We start from the raw sequence: 25,965 nt of genomic DNA on the forward strand, positions 1-25,965 counted from the left end.
CCTTGTCTGTGAAACCGGGAGTTAATGTTAAGTGACAGTTCAAGTCACTTCTTTACTGTGCAGTGACTCTTAACAATTTTTTTGTCTTTGTTTTTTTGTCTTCTCTTAGGTAATGACACAATCCACAGCCATTCCCCAGAACTCACAACAACCATCCAACACTACAGCACTGGATGAAACCTTCAATGCTGAGACCACAGAATCTGTAAATTTGTGTGTAAGTGAAGTTATTTCATGTAATTGTATGTAAATCACCCACAGAATTGTATTATCCATCAATGCATTTATGAGATTGTGTTTTTATGCTAATTTGTCCTGTTTAGTAAATCTGATCCTAGATGTACAAATAAATGAGCCATTTCTTTAAGACATATTCAGCTGAATTGGCGTTTCATTTAAATATAAATAATATGTTTTTGCACAGTGCACATTTAATGTTGGTGATAGTTCAAGTAACTTCTTTACTGTGCAGTGACTCTTAACAAAATCTTTTTTTTTTTTTTTGGGTTTTCTCTTAGGTAATGACACCATCCGCAGCCATTCCCCAGAACCAACCATCCAACACTACAGCACTTGATGAAACCTTCAATGCTGAGACCACAGAATCCATAAATCTGCATGTGAGTGAAGTTATGTTTGATGTTGTCAATGGTTGTAAATATGCTGATTTGTGACTCATAGTTGTACTTTATTTCCTTCAGGAGTGGCGAGCTATACGTTACCAACAAGATGAAGAATATAATGCTTCTCTGTTGGCAGATATAGAAAAAGTAAATTTTTGACTTTTCGCAGATTGTTTGCCAAGGTTCAATTTTGTTTAAAACAAAAATGTGTATTACATATATGGTATTGCAGGACAGAAGGAGGCATTGCTATGAGGTTCTGGAAGAAAGGCGCAAAAAGGTTTGTGCTGCCACTGTATATTTTATTGTTTAATTTTCTTTTTATATATATATTTTTTTGTTTTTTTGTTTTTTAGGCCATTGAGGAAAGACGCCAGCGAATGGCAGCCCGTGTTGAACCTCTAGATGGAGAATTTCTTAAAGCCAAATATCCAAACGGAGATGTGAATAAGAGGAAGTTCATTATGTCTGATCCAATTCAAGTAAGAAGTTTATTGTGAAGAAGGATTAAGTTTTTTTTCATAGATATTTTTTTTACTTATTTTTCCTAATTTCTGGATTTCTTTATTTTATTAATATTTGCCATCATGGGCTTTTTGTTTTTAGGTCTTGTTTGATTTTATTGGACAAGATGAAATGGCCAGCGAAGTTTTTAAAATCCAAGAAGCTACTTCGTCAAATTCTATCGAGAGCACGTCCACTGGATCAATTTCAGATCATGGAATAAAACCATTATCTACACTGTATATCCTTTGGACGTCGCCTTTCGATAATCTGGTAAGTTACTACCACAGTATCACTTGAGCAAGTTTTTTTTTTTTCATAATGATTTTGATTTGGCCCATATGCATTACCTTTTATTGAAAAATTATCATAATTTTTGACCTGATATGGCCTGTTAAGTTTTATCTTAAGGCTTGTTAAGAATCCTGCGTCCCAGTTTGCCTACTTATATCATGCCCTAAAAGTATGTACTCTTTTTCTGAAGAAAAAGTACATAGTTTTGAGTGTGTGAGAGAAAAGTAGGCAAACTTTGGGGTCTTTAATGGACATAAACTGGTCTGTCAATCATCTTTTCACAGTTAATATCCTCCACATTAAATTAAATTTGCTACTAAATTGACAGAAAATCAGTAGTATGTTGATCTGCAAATTATGGGTCTTGCTTGCGAAGACTATTCTAGAATCAATGCATAATGATGCATTTAAAAGTTGATTATGTAATGGATCTTTTTAAAAGTGTACACCGTTAAGATGAAATATAACATGGATAATATTAAATAAAAAATGTTATCAATTGAAATTTGTATTATCCGTTGTTAACACACATTTACTAATTTCTAAATGGTGAAAGGCACATAGCACACTATATATGTGAATAATGCAGCACGTTCCAAAGCACTTCAGTGGGGCTTTAACTCAGAATAGAGCATAATCAGCATAGAGTAAAAGACTGATTCTTGGGATTTAAGAATCAGACTGTCTAAATGAGAATTGATTAAATTTTAGAAATCAACAATTTTAACTCAACACTACTTATTAAATCACAGTTTTGTCACTTTAGTTATTTGTTCTTTTCATTTCAGGAAAAACATTGTGACCCTGTAAATGTTGCCCAGCCTCCAGTGGATTCACCCTTTGTTCAGTCTTCATTGGCTCTATCCCCAGTCCATTCTCCAGTTGCCTTGACCTCTGCCCATTCTCCAGTTGCTTTGACCTCTGTCCATTCTCCAGTTGCCTTGACCTCTGCCCATTCTCCAGTTGGTCTGACCTCTGCCCATTCTCCATTTGGTCTGACCTCTGCCCATACTCCAGTTGCTTCGACCTCTGCCCATTCTCCAGTTGGTCTGACATCTGCCCATTCTCCAGTTGCTCTGACCTCTGCCCATACTCCAGTTGCTTCGACCTCTGCCCAGTGTCCATTTGGTCTGACCTCTGCCCATTCTCCAGTTGCTCTGACCTCTGCCCAGTCTCCAGTTGCTCTGACCTCTGCCCATTCTCCAGTTGCTTCGACCTCTGCCCAGTCTCCAGTTGCTCTGACCTCTGCCCATTCTCCAGTTGCTCTGACCTCTGCCCAGTCTCCAGTTGCTCTGACCTCTGCCCATTCTCCAGTTGCTTCGACCTCTGCCCAGTCTCCAGTTGCTCTGACCTCTGCCCATTCTCCAGTTGCTTCGACCTCTGCCCAGTCTCCAGTTGCTCTGACCTCTGCCCAGTCTCCAGTTGCTCTGACCTCTGCCCATTCTCCAGTTGCTCTGACCTCTTTTAATTTTGAAGACCAACCTACAGAGCCAATTGTCATTGATTTTGATGAAGAGACACCACTTAGTTCCCTTTCAGTCGGTCACGTTCGACGTACGTCAGAACTGAACCGACGAATGGGATCTTACTTTAGAGACCAATCCTACTTCGAGCATCTAACAACGAGCCAATGAAATTTGGCATGCGATCACGCATTCCACGCTCCGCCCCGCAGCGCGGGTATAAATAGGAAGTGGAATGGTAGATCAGCGCTTTCTACTTCGGAGCCGAACAGTCTTCATTGCTGTTTCTACGAAGAGCTTTCTGACTACGAGTCTTGAATATCCTGTGAAAGAGTTTGCCAGTGCGGGTGATACGGCGCGTCAGCGAGAGACCGTCACTTCAGTGATAGAGTGTACAAAGAGCTTTGGTTCGCTGAGCGTTTCCTTACACACACACATTACAGTTGGTTCGCTGGGCGCTCACACATACATATCACTGAGAGCTCACGCAGGCTTGCACTATCGAACTGCGTGGAGCCGCGGTCATCTCCCTGAGTGCTTCAGCACTAAAAGAGCAAAACTTCCATTCACAAAAGAGCAACACGGTTTGACCCTGCGTCTTTTTCAAGATGTCATTCAAGCCGTGTGTTTCTGGGTGCGGTCGATTTCTGTCCCCGCTTGACGGACACGTTCGTTGTCTCTCGTGTCTGGGCGCACAGCACGCTGAGGCTGCGTTCGTGGATGAGACATGTTCCCATTGCGGGAATATGTCCATTGCAGTGTTGCGGTCCCGTCTCCAGTACCTCAGAAGAGGTGGAACACCATCGTCCATCCCCCGATCTAGTGGTCCTCCAGCTGCAAAGCAGAGGGCTACTACTTTGGCTGATGACCTTGGTGGGGACCTGAGGGTGTCGGTCAGGGTAAACCCGACGGGTCTCACGGCTCCTCGGGCCCCTCCCCCCTCCACTGTACCGGTGGAGCTTCCGGAAGGGCGCGCTGACCTCCCACGTGGAGCGCCAGTCGTCTCTTTTGGGGCTCCGGCGGAGGACCAGATGTCGGTTGCTGCATCGGGGGATGAGCTAATGGGTTCCGAGGATGAAGACTCGGCTGCGTTGCCCCCTTCGGGTGTGACAGCGTTGCCCGAGTCTGACCCGGAACTTACGGCTATGCTTGCCCGGGCCGCCGCAAGTGTCGGGCTTGAGTGGAACCCTCCACCACGTCCCGAACCTTCGCGGCTGGATGATTGGTTTCTCGGGACGGGTCGCGCTGGTTCTCAGCGTCCCGCCCCGGTGCCTTTCTTCCCGGAAGTGCATCAGGAGCTCACGAAGTCCTGGGTAGCGCCGTATAGCGTACGCCAGCGATCGACTGACTCCTCCATCCTCACCACTCTCGATGGTGGTGCAGCTAAGGGCTACGAGGGGATCCCTCCAGTCGAGCGGTCGGTTGCGATGCACCTGTGTCCTAAGACCGCTGCGGACTGGAGGCACGCCCCGCGTCTCCCCTCCCGGGCGTGTAAGTTCTCGTCCGGCTTGACGGGCAAGGCTTACACAGCCTGCGGAGAAGCTGCATCAGCTTTGCATGCCATGGCGCTCCTGCAGGTCCACCAGGCCAAAGCGCTCATGGAACTGCACGAGGGTGGTTCCGACCAGGCAGTTATGCAGGAACTGCGAGCCGCGACGGACCTCGCCCTCCGGGCGACGAAAGTCACGGCCCGCTCCCTGGGTCGGGCGATGTCCACCTTGGTGGTCCAGGAACGCCACCTGTGGCTGAACCTGACAGACATGCGGGACTCGGACAAGGTTCGGTTTCTAAACGCCCCTGTCTGTCAGGCCGGCCTCTTCGGCGACGCCATCGAGGACTTTGCCCAGCAGTTCTCGGTGGCCAAGAAGCAGACGGAGGCCATCAAAAACATCCTGCCCCGGCGGCCCGCTGCTGCCTCCACCCAGCCGCCCGGGGCAGCCCCCCAGTCTGCTCGTCGCCGAGGGCGTCCTCCAGCGTCCGCCTCCGCCCCTGCCAAGCCCAAGCAGCAGCCTCCACCCGCGAAGCAGGGCGCCGGACGCAAGGGGGCCGCCCAACCCGTCCAAGGGCCCGCCAAACCTGCCGGCAAGCGTAAGGGGAAGCGGCCCTGAGACGGGCAGCCCAGGGAGAAGAGGAGCTGCTCTGAGGGAGATGATGTCCGCATCCCTCCCACCCCCCCGGAGGAGGACCGGGGGGGCAACACTGGTCACAACATCTCTGCCGCTGGCTCTCCGGAGTCCAGCGGTACCCACATTTTCACCAAAAGAGCAATTTCCTCTCTCTCTGGGCCCCAAGAGGGTCAGGTTGGCAGTGTGCGACGCCCACGGGCCTTGTCACTCCTTTCCTACCCTCCCGTCGCCAGGGGGCAGCTGTGTGGGCCTCGAGGACGCCCCCGGGCCTTCTCACCCACACACTGCCTCTCTTGTGAGCACTCAGTCAACACTCCGGGCCGCCCACGGGCCTTCCGGGTCGGGGCTGAGTGCTTCACTTCCCTGCCTCCGGGCAGTGGACAGCAGAGTGGGCTCCGAGGACGCCCCCGGGCCTTCTCACCCACTCTCTGTCCAAACCAGGAGTGCTCAGGCAACACTACGGGCCGCCTCCGGGCCTCCCGAGTCGGGCCAGAGTACTCCGCTTCGCTGCCCCACCCCGGGCACGTCTGTGGTGCCGTTGGTCCCGCTTGTACGGTCTCTGGGGGCCTGGCTAGGTCTCCCCAGGCCGTCTCGCTGGCTCATCCGTACCATCAGACTCGGCTACGCGATTCAGTTCGCACGCCGGCCACCCAAGTACAAGGGCATCCTCTTCACCTCCGTGCGAAGCAGCGATGCTCAAGTCTTGCGGTCAGAGATCGAGGTCCTACTGGCGAAGGACGCGATCGAGCCGGTTCCTCCAGCCGATATGAAGACGGGGTTTTACAGCCCCTACTTCATTGTGCCCAAGAAAGGGGGTGGGTTACGGCCAATCCTGGACCTGCGAGTTCTGAATCGGGCCCTGCACAAGCTCCCGTTCAGGATGTTGACGCAGAAACGCATTTTCCCATGCATCCGTCCCCAGGATTGGTTTGCAGCGATCGACCTGAAGGACGCGTACTTCCATGTGTCTATTCTCCCTCGACACAGACCGTTCCTACGCTTTGCGTTCGAGGGGAAAGCATATCAGTACAAGGTCCTGCCCTTCGGGCTGTCCCTGTCGCCCCGCGTCTTTACGAAGGTCGCGGAGGCAGCCATTGTTCCACTCAGAGAACGCGGCGTTCGGATTCTCAACTACCTCGACGATTGGCTGATCCTAGCCCAGTCGAAGGACCAGTTGTGCGAACACAGGGACCTGGTGCTCAGTCACCTCAGCCAGTTGGGCCTTCGGGTCAACCGAGAGAAGAGCAAACTCTGTCCCACACAGAGGATCTCTTATCTCGGTATGGAGCTGGACTCGGTCAACCGGACGGCGCGCCTCACCGAGGAGCGAGTCCAGTCGGTGTTGAACTGCTTGAATATGTTCAAGAGCAGGACAGCGGTCCCACTGAAATTCTTTCAGAGGCTCCTGGGGCATATGGCATCTGCAGCCGCGGTCACGCCGCTCGGATTGCTTCATATGAGACCGCTTCAACGCTGGCTCAATGGCCGAGTCCCGAGGTGGGCGTGGCAGAGCGGTCAGTACCGGGTCCCAGTGACTCCTTACTGCCGCCAAACCTTCAGCCCGTGGTCCAGCACTTCGTTTCTCCGGGCCGGGGTGCCCCTAGAACAAGTGTCCAGGCATGCTGTGCTATTCACGGATGCCTCCACCACGGGCTGGGGGGCCACGTACAACGGGCATGCAGTTGCTGGTCTGTGGACGGGGCCGCATTGCATTGGCATATCAATTGCCTCGAGTTACTGGCAGTACATCTGGCACTCCGCCGCCTCAAGGGGCCGCTGCGTGGCAAGCATGTACTGGTCCGTACGGACAGCACCACGGCCGTTGCGTACATCAACCGTCAGGGTGGTCTACGCTCCCGTCGTCTGCTCCAACTCGCCCGCCACCTCCTCCTGTGGAGTCAGAAGCAGCTGAGGTCGCTTCGGGCCATTCATGTCCCTGGTGTGCTGAACCAGACAGCCGACGAGCTCTCTCGTCAGCCGACACCTCCGGGAGAGTGGCGACTCCACCCCCAGGCGGTCCAGCTGATATGGGACCAGTTCGGAGCCGCACAGGTCGACCTGTTTGCCTCTCCGGACTCGACCCATTGCCAGTGGTACTATTCCCTGACCGGGGGTACCCTCGGCACAGATGCACTGGCGCACAGCTGGCCCCGGGACCTACGCAAGTATGCGTTTCCCCCAGTGAGCCTTCTTGCACAGACTCTGTGCAAGGTCAGGGAGGACGAGGAGCAGGTCTTGTTAGTTGCGCCGTATTGGCCCAACCGGACCTGGTTCCCAGAACTCACACTCCTCGCGACAGCCCCTCCTTGGCCGATTCCCCTGAGGAAGGACCTTCTTTCTCAGGGACGGGGCACGCTATGGCACCCGCGTCCAGACCTCTGGAATCTTCATGTCTGGTCCCTGGACGGGACGCGGAGGTTCTAGATGGACTACCACAAGCTGTCGTAGATACCATCGCTTCAGCTAGAGCCCCCTCTACGAGGCGCCTCTATGCTCTGAAGTGGAACCTGTTCGTTGAGTGGTGCGCTTCCCGCCGGGAAGACCCCCGAAGGTGTTCGATCAGTGTCGTGCTTTCCTTCCTGCAAGATGGGTTGGAGAGAAGGCTGTCTCCCTCCACCCTCAAGGTATATGCTGCAGCAATAGCAGCGTACCATGATGTAGTAGAAGGTAAGTCCGTGGGGAAGCACGACCTAATCGTCAGGTTCCTCAGAGGTGCGAGGAGACTAAATCCTCCTCGTCCATCCTCGATACCCTCTTGGGACTTAGCTCTAGTGAAAAAAAAAAAAAAAAAAAAAAAGCTTCAGAGCCCTCCCTTCGAGCCTTTGGCGTCTTGTGAGCTGAAAATCTTGTCAATGAAGACAGTGCTCCTGACGGCATTGGCCTCGATCAAGAGGGTAGGGGACCTGCATGCACTTTCGGTCAACGAATCGTGCCTAGAGTTCGGGCCAGGTAACTCTCACGTTGTCCTGAGACCCCGGCCCGGATATGTGCCCAAGGTTCCTACCACTCCCTTCCGGGATCAGGTGGTGAACCTGCAAGCGCTGCCTTCGGAGGAGGCAGACCCAGCCCTGGCTTTGCTGTGTCCGGTCCGCGCTCTTCGCGCTTACGTTGACCGGACCCAAAGCCTTCGGACCTCAGAGCAACTCTTCGTCTGTTACGGAGGCCAGCAGAAGGGAAAGGCTGTCTCCAAGCAGAGGTTAGCCCACTGGATAGTGGATGCTATAGTCTTGGCCTACCAGTCCCAAGACGTGCCTTGCCCGTCCGGTGTAAGAGCTCACTCCACTCGGAGTGTTGCTTCTTCCTGGGCGCTGGCGCAAGGCGCCTCGCTGACAGACATATGTAGAGCTGCGGGCTGGGCGACACCTAACACGTTTGCTAGATTCTATAGCTTACGTGTAGAGCCGGTATCTTCCCGCATCCTCGCCCCCAGTGGCCAGGAGCGCTAAGTGCCCGTTCTAAGTGTCGGCTTGCGAAACGCCACTCCCGCCCTCTGGGCCGGATACGTGCGTCTATTGTCTCCAGTTGTGTTCCCCGGGAAACCGGCTAACCCTGTCGAGCTCCTCCGTCACCCCTCCGGTGTCAGACGTTGCGGACCGTCTGACGCCAGGCCTGCACCCGTATGCTTGTGAAACGTGGCTGTAGGCTGGGTTCCATATGTAGCGGTTCCCTCACGGCAACCCCATATGTGTATTCTTCCACGGTATCAGCTACCCTTCGGGCTAGCCCCGTGTCTTTCCCTCGACAGAGCCCGCTCTGTCGTCTCTGGGCGTGTTCTTTCCCCCCCTTCAATCAGGCTGGAACCACCCCAGAGACTGCCATATGTTGCACTACCCTGCCAGGTTAGTCCTTATGTGTATTCTGCCACCTCTCCTTCCCTGAAGGACGTGGCCCCGCAGCGTACCCTCTCTCTCAAGTACGAGGTAGGCACGCTTTCCCAGCGTTATCCAATAGTCATTCTGAGTGGGTCTTGCAGAAACAGCAGTGACTGTACTCCCTGCTTGGAGCCCTGACTTCCGTACCTTACTAGACGGTGCAGTGCGCTCAAGCAGGACGCTGGAAGGGCCAGCATCCTGGCGTTTTCCATAGGGATCCCATTCGTCGGTTCAGTTCTGACGTACGTCGAACGTGACCGACTGAAAGGGAACGTCTCGGTTACGTATGTAACCCTCGTTCCCTGAAGGAGGGAACGGAGACGTACGTCCCGTCGCCAGATGCTGTGCTTCCGCTGGGAGTCCGGTCACCTTTCGGCTCCTCAGTAGGAAAAGCGCTGATCTACCATTCCACTTCCTATTTATACCCGCGCTGCGGGGCGGAGCGTGGAATGCGTGATCGCATGCCAAATTTCATTGGCTCGTTGTTAGATGCTCGAAGTAGGATTGGTCTCTAAAGTAAGATCCCATTCGTCGGTTCAGTTCTGACGTACGTCTCCGTTCCCTCCTTCAGGGAACGAGGGTTACATACGTAACCGAGACGTTCTCCATCTCCCCAGCCATCAGACATTGTAGATCTATCCCTAATGGATCAAGGGAGGTCCGTGGCCCTAAATGAGTATGTTCCTATATATGCTTATTTACTAACAGTTAAAAAATAAAATATTTGTATTCATTCGCAAATTAACATAAACACACACACACAAAGCCACCAACTCTTAATTTAAAATTAATGGGATGAGGTTGCTTTGTGACTAGAATGCGGGGCTTTATGCAACTAGCTAAATTCTAAAATATACCATAATGTTCTGCATTTGACTAAAAACAATCCAAATCTTTGTCTCTTGTAGGGTTGACCTACAGACCATTCTAAAAAAACTGCAAAGCCAAATTGATGGAAACATCTGCCCAACAGCAAACCAAATAAATGTTTTCAGAGAAAACATACTACAGTGTAGCCTGCAAGCTGTCAAGAGGCGACGATTCAACCCACAAGCAAAATTAGATGTAGTGTTTGTTGATGCTGAGGAAAATGGGGAAGGGGCAATAGATGAAGGCGGCCCTACTAGAGAATACTTGCGGTTGTTGATGCGGGCCATCCATCAATCAAATGTCTTTCAGGGCCATGAGAAAGACCGGAATTTAGCTCTAGACACACAAGGTCAGTACTGTTAAAACAGAAACCTTTTCTGATTTCACCTTAACAGTTGAACAGTCTTTTTGATCTCTTGTGTTTTTTTTTTTAAGTGTTCATGAACTGAAAAACCTAATTACCCAAGTTTCACATTGTACTATTAAAACATTGATTGTTTCAGAAATAATATCTAACTTGGTAGAGTTGACTTATAACGTTTCTATCTCACAGTCATAACTTTATAGTAAACAATTTTGATTATATAATTTGCAGTTGTTCAAAAAGAATTTGGACAAAGATGAGACATACAAAGAGTCAAAAAGATGAATCTGTTTAAAAAATGTCTCAGTTTTCCTCAGTTACATTAGAAAATGATAGACTGTAGAATTTAAGGATGACAACTTTTTTTTACCTGCATTTAAAATTATGCATAATTTGCAAATTATGATCAGAACTCCTGCATTCTTATAACAAAAATTAATCTGGGATGACTGAGGGGTAAAATATTAACTTTAAAAAGTATTCATTATGGTTCTGTAGGAATTTCTAGCATCAATATTTCATCTGTTTTACTTTAGCTTTGGAGAATAGGTTGTATGCATCAGTGGGGAAGATGATTGCTGTCTGTGTCGTCCATGGAGGAGTTGGCCCACATTTCTTCTCCGAAAGGCTTTTTCAGCAGATCTGTGGTATGCCAACATCCCCTGCCTCAATGGATGAGGTTGAAGATCATACATTTAGGGAGCAACTAATCAAGGTACAGAGATGTTTGAGAATTTAAATAATTGTTTAAATGTGTTATATAATGCTTATTTTGTGTATTTGGCAAAATGTGTTGACATGCTTCAATGTTAAAGAAAACATTATTTTTCATATGCAGTGCATTATTGTAGCTCCCCATGCCCAGCCACTCAAATGTGACGTTTTCTTCATAGCCCCTCCTTTCATCTGCTCTAATTGGTCAGCTGACCCAGTGCATTGTGATTGACCAAACACCACAAGTGTGTGTCAGAAATGTAATGCCCCTTACCTTAATTGTGAGTTACAGCTTTCAAAGTACATACAAAATCAGTTAGGTACATTAGCAGGCATCAGTGTCAAACAGAACATGGCATCTAGAGCTGCTTTTCCACCATCAGGCCGAACGGTTCTCTTTGCTCAACACTTCCGATACAGATGGTTTTTCTCACAATTGTAAAACTGCTTTTCTCACAACTGTTTTAGATACAGGAAGCAACAACTGTTCAGGAGGCAAATTGTTCCATTATAGAAGCAGCAGACAGCTTAAGTATCATTGGTGCCTTGAGATATATATCACACCTGACAGAAAGGAACTCTCTTGTCCAGTCAGCTGCAGAGTTCTTTGTGAATGGAAGACTGCGAGCTGCCTTGGACCAGTAAGTGATTTAAAGGGTTAGTCTGCCCAAATATTAAAATTCTGTAGTTAATTATTCACCCTCATGGGTTTCCACACCCAAGGACTTTAGTTAACTTCGGGAACACAAATAAAGATACTACCATGCTAACATCTCCTGTGAGTTGTCATGATAGAACACCTTTTGTTGACCTGAGTAATTAATGACAGAATTAAAAAATGTTTGGGTGAAGTACATTTTTAAGCCTTTCCTTTCTGAATCTGAGAACATAATCGTCAGCCTAAAACTCCCTTTGACTGCTATGTTTGTTAAGCAGGTTTTCAGAAGGCTTGCAAACTCTCGGTTTGCTGAAAGAGATGCAGAAATATCCTGCACTTTTTTATGACATGTTCGTCAATGAGCAGAAGCCCCTTCAAGCAAAGGACCTCTGCAATCTTTTTTATGTGAACTTTTCCCCACAAGGCAGCAACAGAAGGGCAAAGGAAAACCAGACCATATGCTACTGGAGGGACTGGTTGATCGATGTTGAAGGTACAAAATGTTTTTATGTAATGGTAAATGTATGCCATGTCTTTTTTTAATTTCTATAGTATAATGAGTAAATACGTAAATCCATTGTCCAAATTGTTTGTGCCTTGTCCTGAATCACTACAATCACAGTAAATATTTATATTCAGACTGTTTCATTATGAGCAGGACACATGCAGTTAAATTAATAGCTAGAATGCCAAAGAAAACGTCTATGACCAATGACTTATTCATAAAAAAAAGTAACTTGGATTTTAAGAAAACAAGTGTTTGAAATGAAGAATTATCTTATTTGTAGTGAATTTAACAATTATGCAGAACAAATACTTAGGATTGTATTTTTTTGTAATCGGACAAAATATAGAAACCATGCAGCTAGATGTATTCTTAATTAGACAGCTGGCTAACTCTGTTTAGATCAAAATATTGCTGTCAAAGAACTGCATGTGCCACACATTTGATAATAGGTTAGTCTTTTGAGGTTTGTGATTTTCTGTACATATATTTTGCAGAGGGAGAGACTAATGGAGTCACTCTTGAGATGATAATGGAGTTTGCCACTGGAGCCTCCACAGTGCCACCTCTGGGTTTCCCCCACCGCCCAGAAATAGAGTTCCTCCATCAAGACGGGAAAATCTTTCCAGAGGCCAATACTTGCCTAATCATACTACGGCTGCCGATACACACAGAATATGAAATGTTCAAGACCTACATGACAGAGGGAATCGTGCAGAGTCCATATTTTGGTGTTGCCTGAAATGGTTAAATTTAGAACTGCATCCATAATGGATAGGGTTTTGTTGCATTGTGGTGAGTTTGTATCTTGGTATTGTTGTTAAAAGGAGTTAGCCCAAATATGACAATCGTCACTGTTTACTCACCCACCCTCTTTTAAAGGATTAGTTCAGCAATGAAAATAAATGTTGTCAATGATTTATGACTTACAGAAGTCTCATGCTTTAAGCTTTAATATTACCTTTTGACTCAAAGTAATTTTAGGTACATTTACAACTGAGTGAAGCTTTTATTAATTTAAAGTTCCATTTAAGAAGCACCTTGAAGTCAAATATGTTGAGATGTGCATCCGTTCCAAAATAAAATGCATTGCATTATGCATGTCCGTGTTTATTGTGGGAAAAAAACAATTGTTACATTGCTAATTTTTAACTGTTTGTTTAGGATCTCTCACTTGTACACCACCTTTAATAGAAAATCATTTTTCAATATCATCATCTAAGCATCTATTTATTCTTTTAACAAAGCATTCTTGTAGTTAAAACTTTTACATAATATATTACAAAAGAATGATATTCTTTAAAAAAAACTAATCTGCTAGACTAGTTTACCATAACATTAGCAATTTCTGCACAACATACCTGAAACTTAATCTTTAAATCTGTAATATGGTTAATAGCATGGGAAACCGTTTCCATTTGCTGAGGAGTAAGGTTAATTTGAGGCTGTACAACAGTTACAGCTGGGATTTCTTCATTTTCAGCTGTGGGCAAAGACTCAATGCCATGTTGAGCCAGGAGTTCATTAAAATGTTCTGGCCTGTAGAGATCGTCTCCAAACACATTGTTGATGGCTGTGCTGTCAGTTCCTATCCTTGACAGCATTCCTTCTGTCCATATCTGTGTTGGTGTTTTATTGTTTTCTGTTCGCAAAGCATGGTGATTCCATGCCTCTTTAAAGTGCTGTAGTCTATCTTGGATCTGTGGAAGAAAAACTATGCTGAGCGAAATTTTATGAAGGTCATTGCTAGGATCAAGCAGTTCAGAATCTTCAAGACTGTAGAACATTTGGTAGAAGGACTGTAGCACATGTAAAAATACATCCCTCCACAAACGTTCTATCCTTTGGTTGTGGACTGATTCCCCAGTAATGTGACTCCGGCGCTGAAGTCCTTGTACAAGGTTCATAAACAAGGCCACTTGTAAGTTCTCACCACCATGATCTGACCTTACCCTAGAGGGCAGACCGTAAAGGCATGTTGCTTGAATAAACTGAGACAGCACAGTACTGGCACAGTTGTCAGTGTTGCAATTTAGGTATGTGATTAGTCGTGAATGTCCATCGATTGCACCATGAATCACAAAGCCCCATCTAAAAGTAAAAATACAAATACAAATGTAAGTTAAATATTATAGATACAACAGTTTGAAGAACAAAGAGGTCCCACTTTTTCACAGTTCTCAGGTTTCTGTTATATAGGACGTCACAAAAGACACTTTAAATTTAATTGTGAACAAATCAACCTTTACACAAATTATCAAGAACTGTTTCAACAAATCTTTTATTTTAACATAAATAAATGATGAAAAAAGCAGGGTCTAATGATCAAGAAATGAGGAAGTGTAGGGCAACAGTGTAGATTTGTTCATTTTGTGTTGACCGTGCATGCACAACATCCCATATGTTCTGTACAGGGAACAGAATTAATTAGTTCATCAAGTCCCAGCCCCATAGACAAGGCTATGCAGTCTGTACCGGAAACAGAAATGATTTGTTCTCTTGGGTCTTCGGTTCGAGTCTCGTTCTTTTGTCACGTGACGTGACAGCCATGTTGGACACAGAAATAGTAAATTCACAACCTTCCTCACAAACAAGTGCGTAGTTATTATTTTTTTGTGTTTTGTTTTTTTAGTTCAGTTTATTTATTTATTTATTTTGCTAGTAGGCCTACAATAATTGATTTTCCTATGAATCCTGGACACACTGGGTTGGTCAGAATGGATAGGGCCCGTATGATGATTTTATAATAATAAATATATTAAAACATGCAGTCAATAATACGACTGTAATGATGTATAGGTTGTGACTTGTGAGAGACTGAACCAACGCGTTCATGTGACAAAAGAACGAGCCTCAGAGTCAGACCCGAAGAATGACTTGAACGAGAAGACTTGAGAGATGAACTAATCTCTTCTGTTTCCAGATGCATGTATTACATATGAGGGGCCCAGATCAGACATGATGACAAAATTAACGGCTCGAACCAGAAGTCACAAGAGGTGTACTAATCTTTCTAGGGATCAGACGTGATTAAATGTGAAGTGACTAAAGAAAGAATGATTTGGATCGGGAGGTGAGGCAAGCTAAGCAATATATTAATCATTTTTATTCTCAAAGTTTGGTCATGACTGCATTAGCTTATAGTTAGGGCTGGGTGATAAAACGATAACAATAATTATCACGATATAAACGATAAAATGATAACAAGAGTTTGATAAATTCTCGATACAATGCTCACGAGCTATGCTTATTTCTGTGCATGTGTATTGCAGATCGGGCTTCTGGGTGCTGCACGTGCTGTTTATAGTCACGGTAACTGACAGGCTTGGAGGAGCGGAGTGAAGTGGAGCGAGAAAAATGAGAGAGTGAAGAGAACCACAGTTAACTGACTGTTTTCTACATCTTTTACGCATATGCCTTTAAACTTTAAAGAAATTAAGATTTTACATTCATCGTGATATTTATCGATATCGACTCATTATGGAAAATTATACTGTGATAATTTTTTTGGGGCCATATCGCCCAGCCCTAGCTTATAGTTTTTATTTATTTATTCCATAAGTACTAAATGTGTTGAAAAATGTAACGTGTAATATTTTAATTATATTCTGCTTAAATGAACGTAATGACTTGGAAAAAAGATTTGTTCATTTTGTTGAACGAGAGTCAAAGAGCAGAGTCAGTAAAATGATCCGAACTTCCCACTTCTATTTTACAAACGTTTTTGGATCTAAAATGTCTTAATGATAACATTTAGTCGTTTTAGGCCAGGACGATATGATGAACTGTTATAATGTTATCGTAGTATTCTGATTTACAATTGCTGCTTAGTTTGTGGTAATTGCATGTGTCTAAACATTTTTGGCTGTAGATTCTATAAATCAGAATTGGATAATGCAAGTCTACACTAGGCTATAATTTAGTATTGCAGAAATGCACTGTCACACCATTTTCATGCTGCATTAGCAGGACAAAACCTACAATAAACTAACCTTATGAGGCGCATGTTGCCATCAATGTGCCAAAGACTATTAGGACAGGGCACATGATAAACTCTTCTAGCCACTGTGCTACTCCATCTCCTTGCAGCAGCCGCTGGATTGATACGGACCAACATCTCACGAACCCTATGCCGGGAAACCCTCAATCCTTCTGCAACCAGTAAGGCTCGCATCATCTAAAATGGTTGCATTAAATTGAAAAAATAAATAAATAATTATAATTTGTTTATGAACTGATAAAACAGACCTTAAATTGAAATCAAACGAGGCTTACCTCACTTCCAGTATTTGGATACTGGCATTGGAGTCGTCTCACTACATTTTCAAGTTCTTCATCATCCACTCGTGACATTCTACTCCTGATTGATACACCAAGCAGCTTGGACCTCTTGTACAAAAATGAGGATGAGCACCCTAACATTTTTGCCATTCGCTTGACTGTGTGACCTTGCTTCATTAAAAATTCAATTTGGTCACGTGTTATTTGAATGGCTGGTCTACCTCGGCTACCTGCAATTGAAAGAAACATATATTTGTTTTACTGAGATGCAGCTCCTAATGGCAAGCAGTATAATATTAGAAAAATGGTGACAAATAAAAATGGAAAGAAATAAAAGAATGGAACAGTAATGGTCTAAAAACAGGGTGATGGCAGATTTAAATTACCTTTTCAATGCTGTTTTCTTTAGTACAAATTTTTAAGAAATACAATTTCTTTATGACTCATGGAACTTGACCAGACAAATGAAAATTAAACTGACCTGTTGGGAGTGTCTGTTTCTGTTATTTTTTAAACATAAATAAGGTACACTGATGTGTGTGATGATCTGAATGTCACAGGCTACAAATACATTTTTATGGACTGCCTGGCCTGTGTGTGGAACCTTATCAGTAACATTAGCGTTTTCAGTAACATTCCATTCAAATAATTTATTTAATCCTTATTTTCTTCTAAAATGTTTAAATTATGTAGGCATACAGTTTATTGTTGTCATTTTTTTAATTAACGTTATAGGTATTGTGTACAAAAGGTATATAGATTTGAATGTGTATTATAACTTTATTCATTTTTGAATATTATAGCATGTACACTTTAAAGACAACTTTTAATGCGGGGAAAGTTACAGTTGTACCATGGCTAACTTACCGTCATGAGTCATGTTCAAAGCGCAGACAATAAACAAACACATAAACAAGACAAAAAACAAAAAAACGAGCTTTATTCCGAGATGCATCTCGAAATAAAGCTTTTTACTGCAGATACAGGACATAGCTTTAAAACCATAAACTCACCTGAGCTACTTCGAGATACAGAAAAGGCTGTGGTTCCCTCACTCTGCAAATGCGTTGACAGCATTGTTCGAATTTCATTCAGATTTCTGTTTAACTCTTCATATGTCTCAGGAGGTAGCAAATATGAAATTCTCTGTGCATTTCTTAAACAATCATCTATCGCACGCAGTTCGCGCTCACTTTGATTTCCCTGACTTTGAGCTCTTTCAATTTGTTGACACTTTCTTGCTATTTTGTCGAGAACAGCTGCCGCCATGGTTTAATAATTCTTCATATATTTTCTCTCTTAAAACAAAAGCAGACTAAAGTTGTTAGCACTGTCTATGGTTGTTAGCTAGGGAGGCGGGGAGTGGGTGGTGCTGAGGAAACGTGTTTCACGTCACGCAACTATCGCAAGCCATTTTAACATTTAAAAGCTAGATTTGGCTATCCGGAATTAACATTGTAGATATCAACAACGTCTTTCTGACTAGTCGTAATAAATTTTTGGATATTTGAAATTGTCATTCAAGATATCTGTAACGTAATTCTGACTAGTCGAAATGACAGATAGAGATATCTGTAATTCAGTTTTGACTAGGCAAAACTGAATTACAGATATCTGCAATGACGTCATTGAAAACGACGTTCAACTCGTCACACATCTTAAATGACAATTGCAGATATCTCTTATTCAGTTTTGCCTAGGCAGAATTAAAGTCAAAGATATCTCAAACGCCATTTTGACTAGTGCAAATTATTGTGCATGACGTTGACCTATTTTAGATATCCATAAATACGTATTTCCCCTCTCCGCCATAATCAAAGAAGAAGTGGGTTCATTTCCTTATTTCTATGAATGGAAGAAGAAAGAAGTTGTAATGGCGTTGGCTGTAATCGAAAAAACCACCAGAAAATGGCATGAAATTGAACGAGCCCTCACACAGGGGATTTGTGGAGAGAGAGAACGTCGTTCAATTGAAAACTGTGAAAGAAATCTCGGAAGAATTGAACATTTGCTATCACCAGACACAAACAACGAACTCAAAAGTAGTTTGGCTCAACTGAAAACTCTAATAGACGCAAATTTTCATGCTGGGGAAGACCGACGTTTCTCTGTCAGGCGCATTAGTTCAGATAAGTTTTTCACTGCATTACAGGGCTGTCAAGTTCACCGGCCATTTCACACACGCACACACCTTGTATTTCTCACGCTGAGAAGTAAGGGATAATATGTCCCTGTATATTAATGGGCGAGGTTAATTACATCGCCAGTTCGGAGAGTTCCCGTATACGAACGGATTATCGGCGCAATAACGTGACTGAAGCAGGATTTATTATGTTGTGCATGCGTGGCGCGCGAATATAGGCTCTGTGCGCGTTCACCAGCACGCTCCAAAAAGTGTGAGAAGATTAAGATTTGTGCGAGTCATTCTTTATCCTGATTCCTATCATCTCGCACCTATTCAACATAAATTAGAAACCATTTTAAACTACTCATGACCAGAACATATCACTTTCTATTGTATTCTGTGGTGGCCTAAATGTTGGAAATTAATAGCTATAATCTCTCTTGTAGAAAATATTTTTTATGATTTATTAGGGCCGGGACTTTAACGCGTTAATTAAGATTAATTAACTACGGGACTTTAACGCGTTAATTAATTACGCAAAAAAAAAAAAATTAATCGCACTTATTTTTGCCCCGCGGAACGTTTTTCAATGAATGAGTTTTGACGGACCGATTATACTGGAACACCAACTAGCGCTCATGAGTCACGACAACAACCATGACAACAACAAACCATAGTGAACATGAACGAAGAAGCTGATGAGACCGCTTTTCTTGGCCCCGTGGATGGGAAATTTAGTTTTAAAAAACGAAATGATGGAAGCGTCGACAAGAGCACGGTTGTGTGCAAGCTATACAACAGGGGTATCCAAAATCGGTCCTGGAGGGCCACTGACGTCCTGCAGAGTTTAGCTCCAGCTTGCCTCAATACACTGCTAAAGTTTCTAGTATGCCTAATAAGACCTTAATGAGCTGGTACAGGTGTGTTTAATTGGGGTTAGAGCTAAACTCAGCAGAACAGTGGCCCTCCAGGAGCAGGATTGGACACCCCTGCTATACAACAAGGAATGTGCGTATCACCGCAGCACATCGAGCCTCAAATATCACAAATATGCTTTTGCTACACTTAATGGCAAACATTGCACTGGTCTGCTGGACTGAAATAAATAAACAATATTTTGTTGATTAAGCTTATGTATTCAGTCATTATTCAATGGTATACTAAAAATACATGTGAAAAATTACTTCTCATTGTTCTCAGGTAAAATATTTATATGCGATTAAAATGCGATTAATTTCGATTAATTAATTACAAAGCCTCTAATTAATTAGATTAATTTTTTTAATCGAGTCCCGGCCCTATGATTTATATTACAACTGTGGCAGGGCGTAGAATTTAGTAGGGACGCTAGGGAAGAGCCTATATGACTATTTATCCCCACTCCCCAGTAATAATTTCGATCAAAAAAAGTAACATTTATATATACATGTTGTCCGATTGTGTCTTTTGGTTTTAGTATATTACTTAGGCTATTTATTTAACCAAAAAAAAAAAAAAAAAAAAAAACGAACATTCTGTGAAAAAATGCGCAATTCCTGGTACACAAAAGGTTCTGAGACAGCGCGCGCACGTGTGAAACCCATAGTAGGCTAGCCTACATTACAAAGACGGCATATCCCAAATCTTCTTCTGGACATTTTTTGTGTCTCCTTGCGGAAAACAGCATATAAATCACACTAAGAAATGTCTTTTGAAAATTTAAAAATGCTGAAAGTTTTGTGTGATGGTAGTTTACCACCTGTGTTTCTTCAAATAGCAAGACAGTAGAGACTTTAACATTGACACTGCAAAAAATGCTTTTCTTATTTAGTATTTTTGTCTTGTTTCCAGTCTAAATATATAACAATTCTTAAATCAAGATGCATCTACTAGATAAGTAAAATTACGCCAACAAAAAAAATTCTTGTTTTCTGGAAAATAAATCAAAATGAGTTTTTGCTTAAAACAAGCGAAACTGTCTGCTAATGTTGTAAGAAAAACCTTGTATCTTGTTTCTGTTTGAAATCTTTTTTTTCTGAGTAGATCATTTTGCTGATACTTTTGCTTGTTTTAAGCAAAAACTCGCTTGATTTTGATTATATTTTCCAGAAAACAAGAAAAAAAAATATTGTCATTTTACTTGTCTAGTAAAAGCATCTTGATTTAAGCATTTTTAGATATATTTGGGCTAGAAATGAGACAAAAATAGCTACTAAATATGAGAAAAGCATTTTTTTTTGAGCATATTGCATTGCATTATGAATGGAGTAAAGTTAAATATCTGTTAAACTGCCTCCTTGTTTTTATTAGTTATCTGTAACATTACATAATTCTTTAATTAACATATTGTTAAGGTCAATATAGACTAAAAACCTTAAAACGCCCTTGGTGGCATGTTGTGTGCTGCTATTACCTCTAAGTATATCCATATTGTAACAAATGCTATAATTATATTATAAAACTATGTTACGTTTTCATAAGACCAAATACAAGTTAGAATCAAGACAAGAGCTTTAAAGAACCCTTTAAAGAATTATTCAGAAATAATTCTGAACCCTCTTGAATTATTGACTAAACAATTGGTTTTCCCCCATGTGTAAAATGTATTCTGCTGATAATGACATATATTAGGAAACCTAACAGATGACAGGAAATTAAAATTTTCAATATAAGAACATTTTAAGATTCTGTCAAACTGATAAGGTTTTAGGTGCTTAAATAACATAAAATACATGCAGTTATGTTATTAACTGGTGGTTGAGGAGAGACCCCTGACATGAATGTAAAGCACTTTGGGTGTACAGTACATATGAAAGTGCTATATACAGTAAATGCTTCATTCATTCATTCATTCATTCATTCATTCATTCATTCATTCATTAACCAACTTTGCATGTGGATCCACAAAAGAACATTTAGCAAAAATATATATGAAAAACAAGCAAACGAATACATTTCATGAGGGAGCGTGTCCCAGGGACACTGCTAAACTATGCCCAACCCCTTCATTCTTTTAGCATTTTGATTTTGATTTTATGATTCCTGGACAAAATCACTTGTGATCAAGGATAGTGAGAGTTGATTTTGGGGAACATAGCCAAATTCATACTAAATTATTATTGATACAGTCAATAACTCTCCCAACTGCTTTGAGATGGAGAGGGAGGCAGAGACGGTGGAGAAAACAGCAAGGGGCAGAGACAATGGTAGAAGAGACCATAGTGGAGACAGTGGACAAGACAGGGAAGAAGAAGAAAGCATTAACTGGAGCAGCCACCTATAAGTGTACTTTTAAAAGAGAGTGTCCATTCATTACCATAGGCACCACCAGCTACTGGTGTTCTGTTTGCAGACAGGATAACTCATGTGCCCATCAAGGTGTGACAGATGTGAACAAGTATATACAACGTAAAGGTCATTAGGTCAAAGAACAGGCACTGAAGTCAGTGAGCAGCATGGTCCGGGTATCGTTCGTTCATTTGTTTTTGCTTTCACAAATGAAAACGAAAAAAACGAGAAAACAACTCCTTTGTTCGTTTTTTCGTTTTTTTAGAAAAACGAAAAAACGACATTATGACTTGATTTTTGGTTTTCCCGTTCTTGCACAGAAATCGGATTGGCAGGAAATGGATTCGTGTTTTTCAAAATAAGAGTTTTACCAAAACTGTATTTGTTTGCCTGTAAAATTAATAGTCTATATGCATGCTATTTGTCACCCAATTATTTGGCTTCTTTGACTGAAAAAATCTATTGAAATAGCCTAAATGTAAAACATGTTCACTGAGCATTGAGTGTTGTCATCATACAAATGTAAATAATACATGTATTATTTGTTTTAGATGTTTTTATTAACTTAAATTTCAATGAATAATATATATTTTTGTTATATTAATATAATATAATATTAAGTTAATGCGTCAGTTTATGTTTGCACTACAAACATCATGATGGAGTGGCACAATTTACACAAAAATAATTAATATGCTTTCAGGTTCCTAGAACAATTAATATGCAACATGCTTTTAGTCAAAGTTTGGTGGTAGGCTAATATTACATCGTCATTATAATACAATATAATGCATGATGTGCTCACTCGGTTGAGAGAAGATCCAAACTCTAATAATAAAGCCAAGAGAAAACTGTATTTTTAAAATCATCGTCATATCTATCTGTCCTCTAATAGCCAGACACGATGTATGGCTATTATGACCAAATAAAGGAATGTCGGTATCAATAAAATACATTTTTGGATTGACACAGGCTGTTTAGACATGGCATCTGGATTTACACAACAACTTATAATTGCACAAATTATGTTAAGAGATGAATGTTTAAAATGTAATGTAGAAATATGAAATAATTAGAAGGAAAAAAATGAAACATCGACTTTTTAACTATGAAACTAACACCGCCAGTAGGTGGCAGCAAATCTCTATCCTCGTGAGAGAATTGAATCCTTTATTCAAACGAGTCTTTTAAAAATCATAATTCTTTTAATCTAGCAAACGACTCTGGGCTAATCTATAAAAATTAGCCTACTCAGTAACTTTATTGAACTGTTGTATAATGTCACATTTGCGATTGTGCAGATGTTCGGAGAAACACTCTTGCTGGTGTGATAGCCTAACTCACAGCCTCATAGGCTCGTGTTAGAACTATATAAAACGGGGACTCGTTAGGCCTAAAAAAAATTTTTTCTTCTTTTCTTTCTTTCTTTTTTTCATGTAGCCAATGCCTATTCCTATTGTGATGACCGTGGAGAGAGCGCTCAAAACTATATCATTTAGTGAACAAATTTATAGAAATGATCATTCTCTGTAAAGCAATGAGACGTGAACATATGAGAATTTATCAAGATTTCTCTAAATGTGCGCTCTTTTGGACTAAAAGCCTAATTGAAGCGATTTAAAGTAGCTGATCGGATGGAGTTAATGCGGATCAACGCGTGCTATTCTTTGCGAAATAAAGATACATATTCTGGTTGCGCCGTTTGATTACGGCCTCGAAGCTCAGTCGGAGGATATTTAGGACCGGGTATTTTTATTCTGTGCTCCCCTCCGTCTTTCAAACTAGCTTTCAAACTACTCCGTGATCGCGAAAAGACGCGTTCGGCGGAGCCGCGCACTCTAAGCGCTCAAAGGCTATAGCCAAATCACTACTTTGGGCTGATTATAGGCTACCTCGCTCACACATGGCAAGACAGTGGAAATACGTTTTATAATTCCTGGTTATCTGGCATAAATTAGCCTCATTGATCTTATACATCTTGAATTCGTTTGATATACCTACTAAAAACATCATTGCTGGATTATTTTGACTATAGGCTATTATAAAAGCAGATGAAACATATAGCCTATGGCTACTGTTTATCACATATTACCCTACTTTGGGCCAAATTTACGTTTAGAAACCATTAAAAAAAAAATTATCCCTCGGGAGTCTGAGCTGTTTTGGGGCCCTTTAAAAGTTTTGCTCTGACATTTGTGCTTTTTTATTACAATGTATTCAGCACAAACTGTGCTACTATAACATGAGAACAATATGTAGCCTACATGTATTTTTGAGAGAATAATGTTTGTGCATGGGTTTTGAAAAAACAAAAAAATGTTTTAAAATTAGGTCTCAAAACACACAATAGATATGCGGCCACAATACTTTAGTAGACTAATGGATGTGGTTGCCTATGTTTAATTAAAATCATAAGTTTAATTAATTTATACGCTACAAAACTAAGTAGGCTATAGAATAGGAAAATATGTGTATATGTCATTTTGACACGAATACATATTAATAAATGACATGTTCATGTTTGAAAGTCTGTAGGTTAACATAAATGCAGATATAGGCCTAATTGTAATAATAAAAAACAACATAATTATCGATTTTGAAATATTAAACCTGTCAATACAGAACGAAATATTCTGTAGCCTATTTTGCCGTCAATACCATGGATATGTATGGTCAATAGGCTACTGCCGACGTTGTCTTTGCTGTATCAATAGGCAATATATTTATATGTAACATGAAGTATAGGGCTTCCCTGTACATCAATACCAGCAGCAGCGCCGCGTCAGACACGCTTCTGGTGTGCAAAGACAGAGAAAACGCCAGGCAGCCGCCCCGCGGATGACACGCAACAGAAACGCCACGCTCACACCACGCTTGCGTGGCGTTTCTGTTGCGTGTCAGCCGCGGGGCGGCTGCGTTTTCTCTGTCTTTGCACACCAGAAGCGTGTCTGACGCGGCGCTGCTGCTGCTGGGAAGCCCTATACTTCATGTTAAATATAAATATATTGCCTATTGATACAGCAAAGACAACGTCGGCAGTAGCCTATTGACCATACATATATATGGCATTGACGGCAAAATAGGCTACAGAATATTTCGTTCTGTATGGACAGGTTTAATATTTCAAAATCGATAATTATGTTGTTTTTTATTATTACAAATAGGCCTATATCTGCATTTATGTTAACCTACAGACTTTCAAACATGAACATGTCATTTATTAATATGTATTCGTGTCAAAATGGCATATAAACATCTTTTCCTATGCTGTTTTGCCTAGAAACGCTTCCAACACGCTCGCGTGTCGCGTGAAAAATAGGCGACTCTTCTATTTGAAGCATGAACGCGTTTTCCGCGCGGCTGACGCAGGCAGTATGTAAGCGCTAACCGGTTAACATGGGAGCCGAAATAAAAACGGACACGCCACGCAGCCGAGACGCTCACGACACGCTTGCAGTGTGTCTCCGAACGCCGGCTCCGCCGAACGCGTCTTTTCGCGATCACGGAGTAGTTTGAAAGCTAGTTTGAAAGACGGAGGGGAGCACAGAATAAAAATACCCAGTCCTAAATATCCTCCGACTGAGCTTCGAGGCCATAATCAAACGGCGCAACCAGAATATGTATCTTTATTTCGCAAAGAATAGCACGCGCTGATCCGCATTAACTCCATCCGATCGGCTACTTTTAATCGCTTCAATTAGGCTTTTAGTCCAAAAGAGCGCACATTTAGAGAAATCTTGATAAATTCTCATATGTTCACGTCTCATTGCTTTACAGAGAATGATCATTTCTATAAATTTGTTCACTAAATGATATAGTTTTGAGCGCTCTCTCCACGGTCATCACAATAGGAATAGGCATTGGCTACATGAAAAAAAGAAAGAAAGAAAAGAAGAAAAAATTTTTTTTAGGCCTAACGAGTCCCCGTTTTATATAGTTCTAACACGAGCCTATGAGGCTGTGAGTTAGGCTATCACACCAGCAAGAGTGTTTCTCCGAACATCTGCACAATCGCAAATGTGACATTATACAACAGTTCAATAAAGTTACTGAGTAGGCTAATTTTTATAGATTAGCCCAGAGTCGTTTGCTAGATTAAAAGAATTATGATTTTTAAAAGACTCGTTTGAATAAAGGATTCAATTCTCTCACGAGGATAGAGATTTGCTGCCACCTACTGGCGGTGTTAGTTTCATAGTTAAAAAGTCGATGTTTCATTTTTTTCCTTCTAATTATTTCATATTTCTACATTACATTTTAAACATTCATCTCTTAACATAATTTGTGCAATTATAAGTT

At 42.4% G+C, this 25,965-nt stretch overlaps 2 protein-coding genes and 1 long non-coding RNA gene across 3 annotated transcripts; 2 read left to right on the forward strand and 1 right to left on the reverse strand.

Annotated features, from left to right (window-relative positions):
- The first annotated feature begins 112 nt into the window (after positions 1 to 112).
- LOC137039814 (FAS-associated factor 2-like) lies at positions 113 to 1,427 on the forward strand. Its single transcript, XM_067415087.1, has 6 exons — positions 113 to 217; positions 519 to 620; positions 702 to 770; positions 856 to 903; positions 980 to 1,105; positions 1,230 to 1,427. Exons 1-6 carry the CDS (start codon positions 113 to 115, stop codon positions 1,425 to 1,427), a joined length of 648 nt encoding a protein of 215 aa, XP_067271188.1.
- Positions 1,428 to 11,140: 9,713 nt separating this feature from the next.
- On the forward strand, positions 11,141 to 12,628 carry LOC137039664 (uncharacterized). Its single transcript, XR_010897750.1, has 3 exons — positions 11,141 to 11,471; positions 11,767 to 11,981; positions 12,491 to 12,628. It is a non-coding gene; the product is annotated as an uncharacterized lncRNA (long non-coding RNA).
- A 535-nt stretch (positions 12,629 to 13,163) lies between these two features.
- On the reverse strand, positions 13,164 to 17,618 carry LOC137039815 (uncharacterized). Its single transcript, XM_067415088.1, has 5 exons — positions 17,288 to 17,618; positions 16,269 to 16,504; positions 15,986 to 16,170; positions 13,355 to 14,084; positions 13,164 to 13,178 (listed from the first exon to the last, which is right to left on the reverse strand). Exons 1-5 carry the CDS (start codon positions 17,541 to 17,543, stop codon positions 13,164 to 13,166), a joined length of 1,422 nt encoding a protein of 473 aa, XP_067271189.1. The 5' UTR covers positions 17,544 to 17,618.
- Between the last annotated feature and the right edge of the window lie 8,347 nt (positions 17,619 to 25,965).

Source organism: Pseudorasbora parva, chromosome 14, assembly GCF_024679245.1.
Source record: "Pseudorasbora parva isolate DD20220531a chromosome 14, ASM2467924v1, whole genome shotgun sequence".
Classification (NCBI taxonomy): Eukaryota; Metazoa; Chordata; class Actinopteri; order Cypriniformes; family Gobionidae; genus Pseudorasbora; species Pseudorasbora parva.